The sequence below is a fragment of the Carassius gibelio genome, chromosome B4, assembly GCF_023724105.1.
Source record: "Carassius gibelio isolate Cgi1373 ecotype wild population from Czech Republic chromosome B4, carGib1.2-hapl.c, whole genome shotgun sequence".
NCBI classification, from domain to species: domain Eukaryota; kingdom Metazoa; phylum Chordata; class Actinopteri; order Cypriniformes; family Cyprinidae; genus Carassius; species Carassius gibelio.
The window spans coordinates 23,844,319-23,864,444 of record NC_068399.1 but is presented as its reverse complement, the minus strand read 5'-3'; the positions used below and the strand labels follow the sequence as shown (position 1 = coordinate 23,864,444).

The 20,126-nt window shown below is 39.3% G+C and overlaps 1 protein-coding gene across 2 annotated transcripts in view; it reads left to right on the top strand.

The window, feature by feature from the left end:
- LOC127956739 (forkhead box protein P2) overlaps positions 1-20,126 on the top strand; it is a 101,268-nt gene that overhangs the window by 76,127 nt on the left and 5,015 nt on the right. For both annotated transcript variants that reach the window (XM_052554909.1, XM_052554910.1), the window contains 9 exons: positions 239-343; positions 4,640-4,727; positions 8,785-8,868; positions 11,826-12,036; positions 12,518-12,594; positions 12,724-12,825; positions 14,710-14,831; positions 14,926-14,995; positions 15,627-15,838. In XM_052554909.1, coding sequence (XP_052410869.1) covers positions 239-343; positions 4,640-4,727; positions 8,785-8,868; positions 11,826-12,036; positions 12,518-12,594; positions 12,724-12,825; positions 14,710-14,831; positions 14,926-14,995; positions 15,627-15,838 — 1,071 coding nt within the window. The remainder of the gene's footprint in view (positions 1-238; positions 344-4,639; positions 4,728-8,784; positions 8,869-11,825; positions 12,037-12,517; positions 12,595-12,723; positions 12,826-14,709; positions 14,832-14,925; positions 14,996-15,626; positions 15,839-20,126) is intronic.

Genomic DNA, 20,126 nt, shown 5'->3' with positions numbered 1-20,126 from the left:
TTTTACTTGGCCGGGCCATGTGTTTTTTAACACACTCGTGTCTCCTCAGTAATACTCTGGATCAATAATCACAAGGTGGTGTGATGTCGAGAAAGAGCATGTGTGTTTTTTCAGCTTTTCTGAGCATCAAGTCCACCAAATTGAGCCAGTTTGACCCAACATTTGGTCATAGTATCCTGACAGGTACCACCACCATGTTTTCCACCACGTATATAATGCTCATTATTTCTCTTTTCAGTTCGTTGCATGAAGAGACCGGAGCATCACACTCTCTCTATGGTCATGGAGTGTGCAAGTGGCCAGGATGTGAAAGTATTTGTGACGACTTCGGACAGTTTTTGAAGTAAGTGATCATCAAGAATCCATAAAAAATTTCAGTTGGCCTAAAGCAGTAATTTATGTTTTCCCTTTATGTCTCTATTTTTATGCTTATTGGATGCTTAGTTGTTACTTTTTCAATTTAAAAAGTTTTCATACCCCAGTTCACACACTTGGCTCTAAATCCACAAAACGGATGGTGAATCAGATTTCTCAAAGGCGTCTGTCTTGAAAATGACCATGCATCTCCACGGCTATGTGAGTGGATGATGGGCTTGTGTTGAGCAGCAGAAACTAATGGCAACCCTCATAGCCATGCGGTGTTGTCATGGTGCACCTAACGGAGTGAAATGAACTCTTCATGCTCCATCAACAATTTAGTTCATTAGCTCATTTGTAATTGGTCAGCTTTGTTGCCGCGACGCGAGTTGGGGGACATTAAAAGAGAAGGTGTTTACAGTGCTGGGGATTGCAGGTTATCACGTTGCCACTACGAGGAAAGAGCCTCACTATTAAAGAATGTAGAAAAAAGGGTTAATTTGAATATTCTAATTAGATCGTAACTGTGAAATAATAATCTGGTGCGTTTGGTTGGTGTAAATGTCCACGTCAGTTCTTGTAAACGGCTTTTGAGAGTGGCGACGTGGTTATATTCTTTTATAAACCAGCTAGTCTTAAAGAGTCCACTCCAAACAAGTCAAGAATTTAGCGCCTTTGAGAGGGTTAATTATCCCCCCTCCACCCCATTGATGTAAGTTTATTTTGGCTAAGCATACATCAGAAATAATGTGACAATTTCCCGCAAAATTCAGCTGGAATGCAAATCAATGATTGAAGAGAACTAAATAAAAACGCTCGTTGTCTGACAGCCTGTGCAGTAGGATGCCATTACAGCAGTCATCCTCCAAATCTTCGTAGAAAAGGGGGTGAGACGCCCGTACTGTAACTCGTACATGAAAATTCTCCCACAAAAGACAGTGTGATCTGAGATGGCGGGTGGCGCTGTGCCTGAGGAGCAATCGTTGTGTCAGAAAGAAGCTTTTAATGTTGTTCGGAGATGCCAGTCACTGCTGTGTATCATCCAGGTACACACGCTTAAAATGGTTTACATAAAATGGGTGTCAGATTCAAATGGCACCTTTGATGGGGAAGCAGGGGGCGGAGGGATTCACCCAACCTGCGCAGGCTTGTAGCTTGAGGAGAAGTAACCAGCCACGGTTTTGTAATCTTTGTTGTGTTGCTGAGAAAGTTGTCAAGATCAGCATTTAAGCGCAGCTCTGTGCTCTTTCATGCGCGGTGCACCTGGAGAGGGGTAGCCAAGAGGTGCCTGGCACGTTATATTAGCTCTGAAGTTCAAATAGACGTGCGTGAATGTGCATGCAAGCACGTGGGTACACCTCGAGACGTGTGTATTAATGCAACAAAGCACATGTCTTGTGGGTCTGATTCGGGGCAACTTATTTGGGGGTTATGTGCAGCTAAAAGAGGGGGCTAATGAATTCATAGCGTTCTAATGTTGTTCTGCCATGCAGGCAATTTTGTTATTGTTTAAGATCCAGATTGCTGCCCTAGATCCCTTATTGATTTCCTCTCACGTGTTTAAGAAGAGTAAGGATGAGTATGGAGAGAAAAATACAGACATACCTGCTGGCCTGTAATAAAGATTGACGTGCTGTCAATGCAGGCTTGCCATTTGCTGTAGCGTCTTTTCACATCTGGACACAATATGAGATTATGTATTTCAGTAAACAAAATCTTGCCCATTCTAATGCAGGGAAATTAATTGTTCTTTTCACCTATTTAACATTTCATACCAGTGAAGCAACCTGCAGAGCTTCCGCCACTTAGAGTGCTGAGTCTTAAACTGGGCGCTAATGAAAGCCAACAGGAAGTCCCAGGTTACATTAATCAAGCCCATGTCCAGTTGAAGGTCATGAGTCCTTTATAAATTGCAAGTCATTTGAGAATTAGCGAAATTATTTGATTGGTCCATGCTTTCTGGAAAAGCCCAAGTAATTCATACTTTAGCTCCGACGATGATGTGGTTTTCGAAGCACTTCTCAGTCCGTTGCGTACCTGTCCGTCTGTTTCTTAGACCATCAGAGCCCTCATTCCCCATCTCAAAACAAAAATCAATATGCCTGTAAAGTGACCCATAAATTACAGGCGGCTCCAGAGATGTTTGCTCAGAGCGAGCTGGCGGCCCCATCTCATTCTCCTCTCACCTCTCTGTTTGAACTAAACCCAGCGCCACAGGCTCATTAAGAGATATTGGTGACTGCATCTAACCCCCCTCTAGCCCCCTGCTTTTATCAATGCATAGTCAAACACCTACTGCCTGAATATTTCATAGCCATGTAGTAATCTGGATGTAATCACCAACACTAACTAGCTCTTGCTAACGTCAGCACTCGCTTAAGACTGTTGTGCTGTATTTAATTCTGCTGGCTATTAATAAAGGTAATTACCACTTAATTCCTCAGAACTGCTATTTAGTAACTCACAAATGTGACTTTATAGCTTACATTTTCCACTTTATATTTTACTATTGGTGCTACATTTATAACAATTTCTTTCTTATAATAATTGTAACACTTAATTTTTTCTATTAATTGTGACTATATCTTACAATTGTGACTTTTTTATTTTCCCATTTACTTTTTGTTTTTGACTTTGTATCTCACAGTCGTGACTTCATGTCTCAGACTTGTGACATTCTCATATCTATGCTTTTATATATCTCAAAATTATGATGATGTGACTCTTTACATTTCCTGACAAATTACATTTATTTTATTTATTCTTGGAGAAGGAAACTTGCTTTCATTAGATAAGAAAATCTCACGTTCCTAAAAGAAACAAGGAAATGAGATTAAGATCTAGATAGGCGCTAATGAGAAACGGGACGTGCAAGATAAGATGTGTTATTTAGCGAGCTACCTGTCGGGACTGCAGAACTAGCCAGTCGAGGCTTTTGAAGCAGCTGTAATTTATGACATCCACCATACATCAAGTGCATAAGATAGCATTATGAGCATTGAAATGAAAAGGGTATTTGCAGCATTAGTTCCCTGCGCGGAACCTGATTACATGATTAATGAAATGCTCCTTTGCATGCGCATTCTGAAACCGCAATTAGGCATGGGGCCGGAGAAAGGCACCAACTCTCCAGTCATCCTAGGTGTTTTTTTATTTTTTTTTGTTCAATGCTATCTCACTCTTGATTTATAATGGAGAATATCTGAGCATTAGACCTGAAACGATTACAATAGCAAAAGCGGGCGTGATGGAATGAAATAATTTTAAATGGGCACGGGCGTAATTGAAAGGTAGCGGCGGCCATTGTGTTCTCAAATGTCCTCTGCTTTGATTGGCGTGTTTGAGGAGGATTATGAATACGTTGTTATTTTGCGTTTTGCACATAAACAATAGCTTGTGCTATGAATAGAGAATGAATAGAGAAAATGCTTAGTAGTGTTAAAACTAGCTCGGTGTGGGTGGGTGTGTGTTTGCGTGCGAGTGTGTATGTGCAATTTAAGCTCACACTAATGCACTGGAGGTTGTACTGTAAATGATCATTGAAGGGTCTGCAAGCTAACCTATAATTACAGGAAAGAGAGTGGCAGCATTGGCATTTCACAAGCATGTCTTCTAAAAGAGCGCTTTGTGGGTTTGTCACCAATGATAATTTAGATAGAGGCTCATTACTGAACATCACAACACTTTTAAAAACCTTTTCGCCTCCGTGCGTTCGCCGGGAATAAAGGTCTGTTTTAATGGCAGGCTTCTTTTGTGTCCTGCAGACAAAATCCAATCAAGGAAAACCGCCATTGACTGCTTCTGCAGTCTGAAGTGTTTTTTTTTTTTCTTCTGCGTAATATTCTAATGAAAGGATGAGTAGATACATTTAATATGTCGGCAGAATAATGCACTCTTCGTAGGAGGCTCTTTTTAAACGTTACTCGAGTTAAATTGCATTTATTGTATTTATTTCTTGATAAATGTAGAAGACAAAACCTCTGCGCGAGGCCTTTTGTATGCCAACATCCCTCATAAGCCGTTGTCTTCTGAACACTGCCTCACATTCGCATGACAGTCATGCTATTGTGATGTTAAACACCAGCTTTAAGCGAGCACGGGACACACTTGTTAGACGGCGGTGGTTTGTTAAAAGCTAATGGGATGGATGTCCTGTAATCCACAAATCATATTCATCAACAACAGTGGTAGTTGATCAACAGCAACCATCTATTATTAGTTCAGCCTGCGTATGTGTGTATGAAGGTTTGGTTTCTCATCCGTTTCTCCTGTTTGCCTACAGGCACCTTAACAATGAACACGCTCTGGATGACAGGAGTACCGCCCAGTGCCGAGTACAGATGCAGGTGGTACAACAGCTAGAGATACAGGTACAGTAGACACATGAATATAAGCATATACATATTTACAGAAACAGTTCACCTAAAAATGACAAGTCTGGCATTATTATGACACCCTCATGTCATCCTGTATGACTGACATTGTTCTATGGAACACAAAAGCATGTGTTTTGAAAAATATATTGGTGTTTTGGTGTCCATACAATAAAAGTCAATTTGGTTTAATGTCGTTTAGTGTTTGTTTAGGATAATATGAAGGTGAGTAAATGTCTATTCTCTTTTTTGGGCGAACTATTACTATGAATTGACATTGACAATGCATGTGTGATTTGTAAGCTGATTTCTCTACAAATTGAAAATTTTGTTGCATTTTCAAAACTTGAAATCAGCCTGACTCGGCTTAGCTTTATCTAGTTTGTGTACTAACATATGCTTTAAACTTAACATTTTATATGTTATTTGGATAAAAATGTCTGATAAATGAATTAATGGAAGCATTGGCAGGTTGTGTGTGGGACTCTCTGCTTACTGCTTATCCAGCAGGGCTTGAAAACAAAAAAATAAAATAAATCCAATCTGTTCACTCTGAGCTGAATCTATATTTTAACATTTCTGTTCCTCCGTTCCGGTTCGCATAGAAAAAAATACAGATTAATAACGTTATTTTCTGAAAAAAAAATTATACAATATTAATAATAAAGTACAGCATTTTCTAAAAATAAAAAAAACCAACAACAGAAGAAAAAAAAAACAGGAAGATATCTGGTATCTTAACGTATAAACACACACACAAAGGCCATCTATGATAAACAGAATGATTAGTTTCCTTTTCTCCACAACAAATCCTCTAATGTTTAGGCTATGCATTTTTGCAATAAAAACTTAAATAAAAAAAATATGTATATATATTTAAGGTAAAACTACCTCGATTGGTACAAATCCAAATGTTTCCATATTCGCGACATATCTGGATGCTTAAATATTATTTATTATGTAATAGCTTTGTACTTCACTCACATGGACATCAGTGAGGTCAGTGTGACATGAGGCAGTCACGCTGAACGCAAAAGATTGTACAATGGAGCAGTTCAACTTTTTATGTTTCTTTAACTGTATTTTATCTTGATAATGAACTGGCTGCAATGTCACAAAATATGTTGTGTCTGTGCGTGCGATGCACCGGCGCCATATGGTCATACCAACACTGTTTGTTTATTACAGATCAAAACTGTCAAGATTTGCTAAATAACAAAAACAATTTTCTGCTGTTTCGTTTTCATTCCGCGAACATTGGATCGCGTCACAATAAACCGAAACTCATCTCGTTTTGTTCATCTGTCAGTGATTTAAGTGTAATACATTTAGTGTTGGCCAATATAGGCTATTCCTTTTTATGTAAGTCTATAGTTTTATTTTGTTATCTCTGTTTACAAGTGCTGCATGTGCGCGTGATCTGTTGAATCCATCTTACACTATCCTCAGATAAATTCTAATGCATTGCCATTGCGACTTACCGAATTTACAGCTGAGCAAGGGGATTTCACGTTTTGGAATCGTCAGCGTCACATTTGCATGTCTGAATTCATGATTGGTTGACAGCAAATTTCAAATATTAAATTGAACAATAAAATAACATTATTCACTGGTTAATGGCCCTTTCAGTTTCTGGTTCTGTTGTCAAAATTCTGTTAGTTTCAGGTTTTAATTTTCGTTCTCATTCCTTGAACTGGTTCAGAGCCCTGTTATCCAGTTACAAACAGTGGAAGTGTTCGGGTAACATGTTTGAAAATAATAGTGGATGTTCAGTACCAACATGTTTTGCTTGATTTTGATTTCATGTTGTCTTTAACACACACTTGTTCAACTATAAGTGCTTTTTTGCAGAATAACACCAAACATTTTGTTAATTAGCTTGTTGCCATAAAAATCTTGAAGCACATAAAGTGAAAAAATTCACAAGGGACACCTTGAGCAAATCCGTCCCAACAAAGGTGAAAGCCATCACAAGCCTTTATAATTGAATCATGGTTTGTGCTTATTTTCTATCCCGTCCAATTAATATGCGTGCATCTGGACTGGACTGTGTTAATTAAATACACTTTGCACCTGAAGGAACCTCTAAAGAGAGCCACTATTTTCAGTAGCTGGAGCGTGACCTTATTAAGGTGTCACGCTGGTGAGATAATGAGAGCTGTGATTGAGGGATGCTATTACTCAGCGCTGCGGCCATCTCTCCCGCCAGTTAACGCTTTGTCCTTTACCTCACACCTTCTTGTGCATCATGGGATGCGGCGCACAGGGTTAAAATCCTTCTTTCGTCTGTTAATTTCAAATAAATAACCAGTTTCGCTTCCAGAATAATTGCGGCCTGTGCATATTTTTTTTATGTAAATCTAGCTGTTCCCATGCGTTTGTGCACGCAAAGAGCCGCCTAGCCTTTGTAGTCTGGATTGCTTTCTGATCGTGGCTCCTCTAAGCCTTCGTGATGCCCATCTGAATGCAAGCCAAGCGTTCCCCTCAACCTTTAAAGGTTTTTACGCTCTGCAAAACCATCCCTATTTATTTGTTGGGCTCTTGAAACAGAACAATGAATAATTCTTGTTTATATGTAAAATAACAGACGGACATCACGATTTCTCCCTTGACTTGTTCTCTTGTTCGCTGATACCACAAATCCGGCGTGCTTACACTGTGACCAATTACAGCAGTGCTTCTGTTTTCTGTCCTTCTGGGCTTTTTTCCACTCTTTTTGGCATTTTTTTTTTTCGTCCTCCGTCAGTGGTAATGAGGCCTGGTTCAGAGCTCGAATGCTGGCTCACCGGCAGAGTTCAAGGCGGTGCGCCGTGCGGGCCGGTCTTTGTCACTCTCTGTGAGTTAGATTGATGATAACAGATCGCCGGGGCACTAACTGGACCTCAAAGGACCCGGGAGGAGGCAGGGAGGCGGGACCGACTGGCACTCTGTTTGCAGGACCCCTTCACCTCTCGGCAGCTGCTAGATCCAGTCCAGCCCTAACAGTGTCCACAGGACTTTGAATCACCGTCCAGGACCCTCTAATTTATGGCCTGAGTAGCTTGTTACTGTCAGAGCTCTGCTGACCTAAATTCTGCTATTGACAAAAAGATGAAGTGCTATTTGTTTTCCGTGACCTCCGAGCACCACCTTCAGCTCTCCATCACCGCACCACGAGGAATGTTTCTCTTATCTTTGCTTTAATCTGCCTCTCTCTCGCTCTCAGTGGTTCTCAACTGGTTTTGTTTCAGAACACAAGGACATTAAGCATCCACCACTGTACAGAACTGCTTCTTGTCTAAAAGAAACAAAGATGTCCTAAAAATCACACATAAAAGGGAATCACTTTGCAATAAGTTTATATACCTGTATTATACAGCATTTATTAATCTTGGTTAATGTACATTATCACACATACTAATATATTTTAACTTTAAGAATTAATATTCACATTAATACATGCTGTAAAGAAATACAGTTAATTGTTCATTATGCCTAATCCATTTTAACAAGGATCTATAGGGAAACATTTATTAATACGATTTATAAATATTGCCAAGACCTATATAGGCCACAATTTTGTCACATGACAAAATTAAAACTTTTGTTAAAATGCATAAAACAGACAAATGTTGCATATTACCAACTGACAGATGAACTTGTTCTGAAATAGTTGTTTGAGAAGATATGTGATGTGTTTACCTCTCCTTTTAAAATGTTGATAAGCCTGTTTATTGTTCTATCCTAACTATACTCAAGTTTATGGTTAATTGCATTTTTTATTTGCATTTAGCATTGTTGCTTTGCAGCTGTCCATGACCCCACTGGAAAAGACCTGTGGCTGTTTTTTGGGTCACGACTCGCTGGTTGAGAACCACTGCTTTATGTCTGTCTTTGAGACGAGCTTAAGGAAGCCAGTCTGGGCCGTATGCAGGATTTATTACAAGCAGACATGATAACAAGATATCATCTTGATAACAAGATGTATTACTGAGGTAGTCTAGGGAAAATCACTCATTTCTAAAACAGGTCTGTTTTCTTGTTTCTCTCTCTCCCTCCCTCTTTCTGCTAACAGCTTTCTAAAGAACGTGAGCGTCTTCAGGCGATGATGGCACACTTGCACATGAGGCCCTCAGAGCCCAAACCATCACCAAAACCGGTGAGTGCATATTGGTACGCGTACAGTAAACAGGACTCGGATGGTAAATGAGCTCTCTAAACACGGCTGGAGGATGAGAGGAGAATGGGATTTGTAATGCCTGCTTTCTTGGGACCCTATCAGGACTGAGAGAGCATTAAATCATACACCCGATCACAGCCAAAAACGCAAAGCCATTACACTCTGATGGCTTTAGCACAGCAAACAACCTGTTGGCCGGTAAAAGCTGTTTAGTGCCACGACCGCAGGCGCACTTAAAGTAGGGGGAAGACGTTTCGTTTCAGAAAACAAACAGTTTGAAATGATAGATGGAAACCGCAAGATTATCTGCGAAGAAATAACCTGTAATCTGTAAACATTCAGAGATATAGCTGTGTATTTGGAGAAAAATGGAGCAATGTATTTAAGCGGCCCATCTGTCTGGATCCGATTTCACCCAAAGATGTTCTTAACCATTAATCAAAAGCAAAATACAAAAGACATGTTGTGTTGTGCTGGAAATTAAAGTGTTTACAAAAGAGAGTAGGCTGTGATAAATTGTATTTATTGGAATTATTTATTAGCTATTCAGTATTTTGTGTGGGGAAAACATACTTAGCACGTAGCTAATTCCACCAGCATAATTTTTTCTCATCACCTCCCACCGTATAAAGCAGATAATCACAAGACAGAATAATTATCCTGTAAATCTATCAGGAATCGACTGCTCACCTGTCGATTTATTATTCAAGGGTTTTTTTTCCCCCGTTTTCATCCTCAGATCTCCAGCATCTTGGTGAAATTGACTCTAATAAAAAAAACGTTCAGCCTATAATCCACGACCGCATATGAATGAATAATATTAATGAAGTATTACATTACATAAACCCCACATGAAAGGACTGCTAATTGCATTTGATGATGAGCAATTATGGCGAGTTCTTAAATAATCAGCGAGGGTTTGCGATTTTTTTCAGCTCATTCCTTTTTGTCTTAGTGCAAGTGTCGGGCTCACGCACACGCTTTAATGTTATCTGTTTCACAGGTACAAAAGAGAACACATGTGTCCTCCTAACAAAAAAGGATGTTACTGATAATATGGCAGTACTTTCATGCCCTCGTACACACAGGGCCGACAGAGAACCGTCCCACACATTTGATAAAGATTAATAGTGCAAATTTGTTAGTACGACAAAATGAGCACCGGCAAACCCTCAACAGCTATCAGTAGCCCAACACAAGGTGCTGGTACACTGTTATACGACCCCATTTAAAATCTGAATGGCACTTCATTAAATGTTACCTTTTGGCCATGCCATGGATGGCTGAAAATCAAAGTTACCAAGGCTGCTAGTCCTGAATAATGAGGGGCTCTTTTTTCCCAACCCTTTCCTATCCTCTCAGCCAACCTTGAATATATATTCAGATGAGTAGCGGTAGTAAAGGGCTGATCCCTGTGTCTCATTCACTCCTGCTCAGTTAAGCTTTAATAAATTCCATTTTGCAAACACCAGATTGTATGCCTGCAAACATGTTATGCTTGTTGCCATAACCAGGTGAAGAGAGGGGAGGAAAATCTTGTCTTAACATTTTAAATATACATGCAGCGCACTCTCTATCTGTTTCCCCGCTCGCTCAGTACTGATAGGATTTATTATGAAGTGCTTTTTTGCAGTGTTTGACAGTGTATCAGAACCTTTTTAGAGGAGTAGTGTGTAATTATGGGCTGATGTGGTGGTTTGGCCACAATGAGAAAGATATTACGAGAGACGTAACTTAAATCTGGTGCCGTGACCCGGCCCCTGACAAATTATACAATGTATTATATGCATCAAACTGCATTTTAGCAAGCAAGGACAAAGAGGGGAATACAAATGGCAATACATTTAGCACAATTTTCTGTTACATAACAAAGCTAGTTTTTGTTTCAGAGTGGGGGGGGGGGGGGTTGTAACAGTGACGAAACATTTTTAGATTTTTTTTTTCAACGTGAATCAAATTCAAAATGAAAGAATATTTATTGTAGAAAATGTCATCTTTTATTTTATTTTTTATAATGTGCAACAATGAATTGTTAATAATAAGACCAGGAACACATTTAAAATTATGGGGTAAATTTAGATTTCTTATTGACTTTAACACACAAGTATTTACTTAGCATGTAATATAATGTCAACAACATAACCGTTTACCCTTTTGCTAAGATATCCCTCTGGTAGACAACGCGTTTCTGTCATTAATTTCTTTTCAAGGTCTTAGTTCCAGTCGTTAGCCAGGATACGACATTCCCCAAGAGGAGTCATTGATTTCTTGCGAAGTGGTATAGCGCATGCCACTCTCAGTGTTGGCATTATCTCATTATCGTTAAGTGGAGCTGTAATTGTCTATAGAGCAGCCACCAGAGAATAGCTGGCTTGACATTTCATTGTATTTATCAACACGTGCCACAAACGATTGTTGATGTCCAACTGACGGTCGTTTTTAATTCTCACAGCACCGGAATTCTGCTTGCCAATTCGCAATTAAGGCAATTTGGTTTGAATATGTAATGTCATTACCATTTGAAGGAGTTAACGGTGAGACTAAAGGTCAGGGTGGAATTTTCCACTCGGGTGAAGTTGGGACACAAAAAAAGCTAAGGATATGTGCACCTGACTCTTGTGTTTGGGTGGTAAGACAGGAAAAGAGCGAGATGGATCACTAACGAAGCACCAGGTTATGGCAGGAAGCCAGGTGATGTTCTTCTCACCGCGTGTGTGTTTTGCATCCAGGGAGCTCTTATGGGATAGAGATGGGCCAGGATAACTCACAGCCTGATCATTAGATAATCTTTAACAGCGTGCTCTAATTAGAATTCTTATGATACAATTTCATCCTGTAATTAGTGAAGATTGGCTGCTTCCTCCTTTGCTTATTAGGGGAAACACAGCTGTAGGAATGAGCCAGCACAGGTTTCAATCCCCCTCTCTCTCTTACAGCTGAATCTCGTCTCCAGCGTCACCATGTCAAAGAACCTCCCATCTGTCTCGCCCCCTAACTTACCTCAGACGCCCACCACGCCCACCGCTCCAGTCACGCCCCTTTCCCAGATGCCCCAGGTGCCCAACGTCCTGAGTCCCGCCAATGTGCCCAGCATGGGTGCAATGCGCAGACGCCACACCGACAAGTACTCCATGGCCTTGTCCTCAGGTTCGTAGATGCTTTTTTTTTTTTTTTCGCTCTTTATGCAAATGGGGCTAAAATAAATCATCAATATTCAATGCATTTTAATTACAGCCAAATATAAAATGATGCAATATTCAAGAAGGCGATGCATATAAAAACATCTTGTCTGATGTTTATATTTACTGGTCTTCCGGAAGTGTTGGAGCAGCGGGGAAGGCATGAATTATTCAAACACATACAAAATATCGACGCAGGCTCTAATTTCACGAGCGTGTTAATGTTTAAGATTTCTCCAGAGAGAGATTAATTAAAAATGTATTTAGTTGGACATGTAAAATGCTGATTTGAAGTGTCTCCCCCCACCTCCAGCTCGCCCCTCATTTTAATTTGATAAAATTCTGAACGAATTCCTGGCGGAGACACGTTTAGCAATTATCCCAGGTGGCGACATTTGGGTTTATTTATTTATTTATCTGCTTCTTTCTTTCTTTCTTTTTCTCCACAGAGATTGCCCCAAACTACGAGTTTTACAAGAACGCCGACGTCAGGCCGCCGTTTACTTATGCAACCCTCATCAGGCAGGTGAGTGGGAAATAAATTAGCTTTAGCCTGATTAGATTGTAATTAATTGCTGCTTGAATTAAATCTGGGTGAGAGCGCCTTTGACGCACTCCAGTTTCTAACGTGCCGCTTAATGGCATCTCATCGCAGGCTATCATGGAGTCAGGTGACATGCAGCTAACACTCAACGAAATCTACAGCTGGTTCACGCGCACCTTCGCCTACTTCAGACGCAACGCCGCCACCTGGAAGGTAACATGCTATTCAGGCCTGCAAGGGACGTGGGCCGTTCAGCGGCAGTCGCGCCAATATTTAACCTGCATCCTGAAAAGGACGAATTCTCTCTTTATCTCGCTCTGTGACAAGCGAAAGAATAATTCAGCCTCTGATATCGTTTTCTAATTTGGTGCAATTAATAGCCGAGTCTTGATGGGGAGGTGTGCGCTCTGATGCGCTAATTACTAACCAGCCACTCAATCATCAGCACCTTTTGTTAGACGTGGCGTATTACTGCTTTCTCAGTGTCTCCTTTTCATTTTTTCTCCCTCCCCACCCTGCATATTATTGGTTAATTAGTTAAAAACAGTTAATTAACTGTTTGCCTTGTAGGGATACTCTGCTATATCCCTTTTCTTGTTGTTGTTGATGTCGGCTGAGGCTTCATACACACTATAACTCGTGCAGCAAGACAAAAAGTAAAAGAGAACAAGATAAATGGAGAGAGGGGTAAAGACCCGCTTGGCTGTAAAGCGCTAATGCCCCTGTCATCCAAGAAGCACACTTTATTTCCCAGTACAAAAGGCCTCATTTGTATCTCTGTCCCAACAAATACATTGTCAGACGGGGATGAAAAGAAAAGGAGGATACAATAAAAACCATCCTCTATTTTTAGACAGGAGAGCGCGGGGTGTGTCGATAAGATACACAGCCGTTCTTCCCTTTCTATTTTAACTTCGATGCAGGTCCTCTCAAAGGTTTCTCCGGCTCTCATCAGCATGCGAAGCATTTCCCAGCACTAGATTTAGCAAAGTGAATTAATTTGGATTTGGCTTGCTAATGATGCTGGTGTATGATTACAGCTCCACAAGGGTGTGCAATAGCTCCCCGTACAGATGCATGCTGGGCCGCGACTTATTTATGCCGGAGCGTGTGTTTGGAGATGCAAGGAAGAGTGTTTTTAGGCATTTTATGGCCTTGTGGCCACATATGCATCCCTGTTTCCAGCTCTCTTCGCTTCTGTCCTTATCAACTCCCTATTTTAATCTGGTCCCAACTGGAACAAAGAGGGGGCTTTCGGCATATTCGGGTCCCTCCTTCTACAATAGCGGAGCAGGAATTTCCATTCGGAGCCTCCCTGCTCTTTTGTGAGGGCCCGGGCACGGCCGGCTGGTGACGGGCTTGTCATTTTATTAACAGAAAGAATTTTTAAAAAGGAATGAAAGGTGATTTAATATCTGTGCTTGGTCTCATCAGCTCAGCTTGGGGATCGAGCTCTCAGCCCCGCCAGCTTATTAGTTATAACTATATAGCATGCATAATAAAACTGCTCATTTGCTCATTAATATTAAAATTATCATATTCAGAGCCATGGGCATTAAGATCAATCAAATCCTGGGATTTTCAGGTCAGATGCGAGATCTGCGTCTGAGGGTTTTTTTTTATTCCTCTCTCTCCCTTTTCTTAGAGCAAAAAAACACCCGCCCCTCAAATAAAACATGAAAAAAATGTAATATGAGCAAAGGTTATTATTTGGCTTCTTTGCTACATGTTTTAATTAGATTCTTTTATGGCGACGTACAATACACGCCTTATTCCTTTATTTTTTATTTATGCTTCTTGATTTCTTGATTCTTTTTTCCTTTTATTTTATAAACCCGAAACATCTACATTTCCTAATCATTACTGCCATTAATCTTTAAATAACTGTCATAGTATGTTACAACAATAATAGTGTTTAGCAGTAGATAATAGTCAGTGATATGATTGGTTAATATTTTTCATTTTTTATTAAACCAGCAGAAAGCTTTAAAAATACTTTTTTAGAATAACATGCATGGATAAATCTTGCATTGTAAATAAATGTATTGAAGTAAATGCACTCATTAAATATTTTTTGTATGTGTGTGTGTTTAACAGAATGCAGTGCGACACAACCTCAGCCTGCACAAGTGTTTCGTCCGGGTGGAGAACGTAAAGGGTGCCGTGTGGACCGTGGACGAAATGGAATATCAGAAACGCAGATCTCAGAAGATAACAGGGTACACACAAACAAACACACTATAAGTGTTTTTCAGATGTTATTACAGTCAGATTAATAGATATATAATTCAACATTTGTGGTGTTGTGTTCAGGAGCCCAACGCTGGTTAAGAACCTGCCATCCAGTCTGGGTTATGGGGCAGCTCTCAACGCCAGCTTACAGGTAGTGTGTGTGTGTGTGTGTGTGTGAGGTTGGCACAGGCAGTGAGAGTCTAGAAGGACACCGTGTGGTAGAGGCAGGTACCTTCTCTGCCAGCCTGGCCTCAGATTGATAGCAGCCTGTGCAAATGCGAGGGCATAATCATTAATATTTATCCAAACTGTCATAAATGATTTGGCTTCGCAGTGTCGGCCAGCGAGGTGCTCGTGGCAAAAACTTTAAAATTTAATTACTGTATATAACTTTAATGTGCAGGAGGCAAAAATGTCAGGAGTCTTTTTTTTTCTTTGACTGTTTTGAGGTAAAGTTTTGGATGGTTTCATTATCATGTGGATGCTCGGGCTTTCTTTATTCACTTTTCATTTGAGGCCTGTCTTGTAAGGTGAAGAGATTGTTTTTGCAACTTCGAAACTTTCCAGTTGTTTTTTTTCCTGCCACTTTGTGGCAGTTCTCATCTGTTTTTATCATACTGATTCTTCAGCAATAATTTGGAAGTAACTCGATAAGAAAGAGGAGATAATCTGGAACGAGCTGGAAGCTGTGTGCTGTGACATGCCGACTGCTGAAAAGCCTTGGAAATTCTTGAGTATAACTATTCCCTCTCTCTCTCTCTCTCTCGCTCTTTCTCTCGTAGGCTGCGTTGGCGGAGACCTCTTTGCCGTTGCTGGGTAATCCAGGCTTGATGAATAGTGCGTCAGGTATGATGGGGGCGAGTCCTCCAGGACTGATGAGTGGCAGCCCGACCGGCCTATTACAGAGCAGCATGCATGAAGATCTCAACGGCACACTAGATCACCTGGACACTAACGGACACAGCAGTCCTGGATACTCCCCACAGACCCAACTGTGAGTTCTCTCACACACACACAAACACACACATACACATGCATTTAGACAGAAAGTGGCACATTAAGTCAGTAATGTAATGGGTATACAAAATATTCATCATGGCTTGATTTCATCTAACAGAATTTGATTGGATCATGAAAAAAGGACTATTTTATTAGCTAATATTGATAATACTATAAATATAAATATTGTATATATTAATATTTTTTTATCATGAGGAACAACAACATGTGGTACAGTATATGGGTCAATTTTTATTTTAGTTTGTATTTAAGATCCTGAAATAATGAATTATTATTGAAATTAAATAGAAATAATTATTATTTATAAAAAAATATATGTTATTTCAGATTTATAGCACTGTATTATTCTGTATTCACAAGGTTCCTAAATTGATTAAATTAAATCCACTAATTTTTAAATTAATTCCTAAATTGCCTTTAAATTCACCAAATTCACCAAACTTACTCAATGTTTATCCAGTTTCATTTTAAGATGCGTAATTTCATGGAAATAAAATGGGTTGTAAACTGCTCATTTACCTTCAATTTTGAGAGAATCATTATAGTTTAGCGATAATAAAATAAAGTTAATATTGATGTTATTTATTTACAATTTATAAAATGTTAAGGGAAGGTGTTTAAAAATTATGGCGAAAAGCAATGTTTTTTTGTGCCAGAAAATTGAGTATTGTACATTCACAGTGATAAAATAATTATTTATTAATTATAAAAAATCTATTTATTTATTTATCACTTTGAACTAGCAGAGGTATAAGTATTCCAAAGGTTCCTTAATTACATTTAAATTACATATGCATACAAAAAAAAACTCTAGACCTGAAGGTTAAGTGTACATTTGGTTCTTGGATTACAGCTCTTACATACAGTAAAAATAGGTAAGAAGTGAAGGCTGCCATAATTATAGATTCCCTTGTAATTACCCCACTGTCCGCATCGCAGAGGTTTAGATGTTATATTTTATGCAAGACTGTTCCTATTAATATTTAGCAGCTAACTATATCATTAATTACTTAAAAATCTTTGCCTTTCCATCTTTTTTAATGGCTCACAGAGAGAAAGAAAGAGACAGAGAGAGAGAGCACAGGCTGATGAAAGATTAATGCGGTGCCGGTCGGAGGAATGGTGATATAGAACATGTGCTCGCCCTAATCAGTGATGTCACTCATGCTGGATGGCTGTGTTTACCGAGCCAAAGATAGTAGCACGAGCGTTAAGGGCAGCGGGAAGTGTGTCGCACGCCATCAGACCTGCACATGCACACATTTCATGCATTTCCATGTGCAGAGTTACTAATGCTAACCCCAAGACCCTATTAGCTAAAAAACACACTGCGCACTCTGGAAATGTGTGTTAATAGGAGTGTGTTTGATTCAGAAGTGGGACAGTAGTGTGAATTGGGCCAAATCTGAGATCCAGACAGAATCCCTGTGTACTCACTCCCTCAGGTTATTTAACTTTTAATAACGGACAGTTAAGTCTGGTGTTTTTAGACCCCCTCTCTCTCTTTCTGCCGGTCCGTCTGTCATATTTTCTTTCTTTCTTTCTGGCCGAAGCATTAAGACATAAATGCTCAATAAAGGTGAAGTCACTGTTACATGACCTCTACATGCTCAAAATGGAAGAAATATGTTTTGCTGGTGGCTTTTTCAAGGGCTGCATTTAATAATGAAGAGGCTAAAGAGGACAACATATTCACATTTTGTCTCCTGAGAAACAGAACAATTTGACTAACCTTTCTCTGAACATGTTGCATTAATGGCTTCTGTCTGACTAGATGTGTGCGTATGAGCACATGTATGATTTTTGACATGTTCTGTTTTCTCTATTTTGTTTGCTTTCATGCATGCAAAATACAAAGATAATCTAAAAATTCAATATGAAATAAAATAGAATCATAATTTTTTTAAATGCACTTATCAAGTGAATTTTCAATGGATTAAATTGAGAACATTTAAATTTTACTTACTGTTTATCCACTGCTTACTCTGAAAAATGTCACTTTATGAAAGTAAAATTGATAAATATTTCCAATTTTCCTTCATTTGTTTAAGGAATTATGTGCATTTTGTGGTAAAAAAAAAGAAAGAATGTTTTGCGGTAATTAATCAGAATATATATATGCATAGATTTCATCACTGTGCTGCAACTGACCAATCAGAATCAAGTATTCCGGAGAACCATGCAATAAAACATTTTAAACACTATTAAACCCACACACTTGAAATTGGTAGTGTTTGTAGTTGTCTCTGATCATTTTGGGCATGGGAAGCATCTTTGCTCAAGCACTGTGCCAGTGTCTACACACACACACACACACACACACACAGACTGGCACAGACTCTGGCTCCAGATTTTCTCATGCCAGCCTCTCATTAAACACAAAATGACTCATCCTGACATCTTAATACAGTGGAGAAGGGACGGCAAGGACTAATCATTTCTCTCTTCCTCTCTCCTTCCTCCTCCGACCTCACAAGCATGCCGCTGATTTATAATTAATGCAAATGAAAGCTGTAAGCCATGCTTCTTCACATTAGAAGTAAAGGCCTGTGTCGAGCTTAATGGCCAGTGGAACGTCGGACCGACCGGGATCATTTGTCTCGCCGTAATATCTTTAAGTATATCTGTTTGTTATTGTACGATAAATGTGGCCTGTAAAACGTTAGGTGAGCGTTGACGGTCAGTGCTGTCTTTTATAGCCCCATCAAACATAATTATGACAAAATGGATGTTTACTAACATTATAGTTTCAATTTTATGGCTCTAGTGTCAGCAAAATGATAAGACCTAATAAAAACATGGTGAACTATAATGACAAATATCTTTTTAAACCACAGGTGAACATTCTATGTACACATTTTTGATAACAAAATAGATTGTGGCATCATTATTATGGTTAAGATTGCAGAGCAATGATGAGAATAAACGATTTACTTAAATACAGTTACGAAAACTGCATAAAAACTACTAAGAACTTTAGTAATGAGCAGATTAAGACAAATTAAAATGACAAAAACATATGCAATCGCAGGTGATTGCGTTAAATCCCAAGATTATGTTGTTTGAAGACTAAAGCTTGATTATTTGTTGCTTCATAATATCCTTAAGTGTGTATCAGTTTGTATATAAATGCGGCAGGTGAAAAGTTACAAAATGTTTTGATGGCAAAATAGATGTCTATGAACATGTTAGCATCATCATTGTAAAAATCGCAGGGAGTGAATTTATGCAAATGATAAAGTTGCAAAAATTACAACATTGTATAAAATTTCAACAAACTGACAGTGACAGTCAAAAACGACTTTTATTGATCGATTTTGTTGCAATGACCAAAATAAATGATTGCAAACATTATACCAATGTTTTTATGTTTAACATGACTGTTAAATTATAAGAACTAATGGAAATTACAATAACCAATTCCATAAGCCTATGCAATTTATATTAAACCATGTCAAATTCACATTAAAAGAAAAAATAACTAGTAATAGTCAATGGACATGCCAACGAGGGTGTATCTTTACTCAAGATTACATTGTCTGATGACCAAATGCCATTGTGCTTGAATTAATTGCTTTAATAAAGGAAGGAGAACTTTTTAATTCGCATTCGCAGGTATTTCTTGAGGGTGTGAAATATATCATTGTGGCGGTCCGGCGTAGTCGGCCCCTTTCTCTCCTGCGCACGTAGCTGAGTACAGGAGACAGAAACATCCCGGCGCTTCCACATCTGAATATTAATCTATTTTGCTATAAATATTAAAGTAATCTGTACCTTTTAAAATTCTTTTCATATTCAAAGTTCCCCGTGCCATTGATGAGCGCGACCCAGGAGAGAGCAGCCAGACACGGCCTAATACAGAGACTAGTTGATAAGGATTCCTCTCTCTTTCTCTCTCTCTCTCTCTCTCTCTCTCTCTCTCTCCAGTCCAGCGGGATTTCCTGATGCATCCGACGTGTCAGAAATAATTAGGTTTTGTCAGATTTATCATGGTAGCACAAACCTCTCTCCCTGCCAAGGGCCCGAGATCATGTTAAGCCTTGTTTGTGTATGACAGAGTTATTATTCTTGTTAGTAACCCTACTTCCGCCCTCGTTTCAGCATCTCGCTGCTCATCGCCAAACCACTCCGTGTTTTTTCACCATTTTTTTACCCTCCTCCCTACATTTATTGACAGTCGGTAAAGATATTCATCCATTTGGAGTTAAAAACATGGATCATGGTGTCCGAGGCAACTGGCAGTCTGAAGTTGATTAATGGTG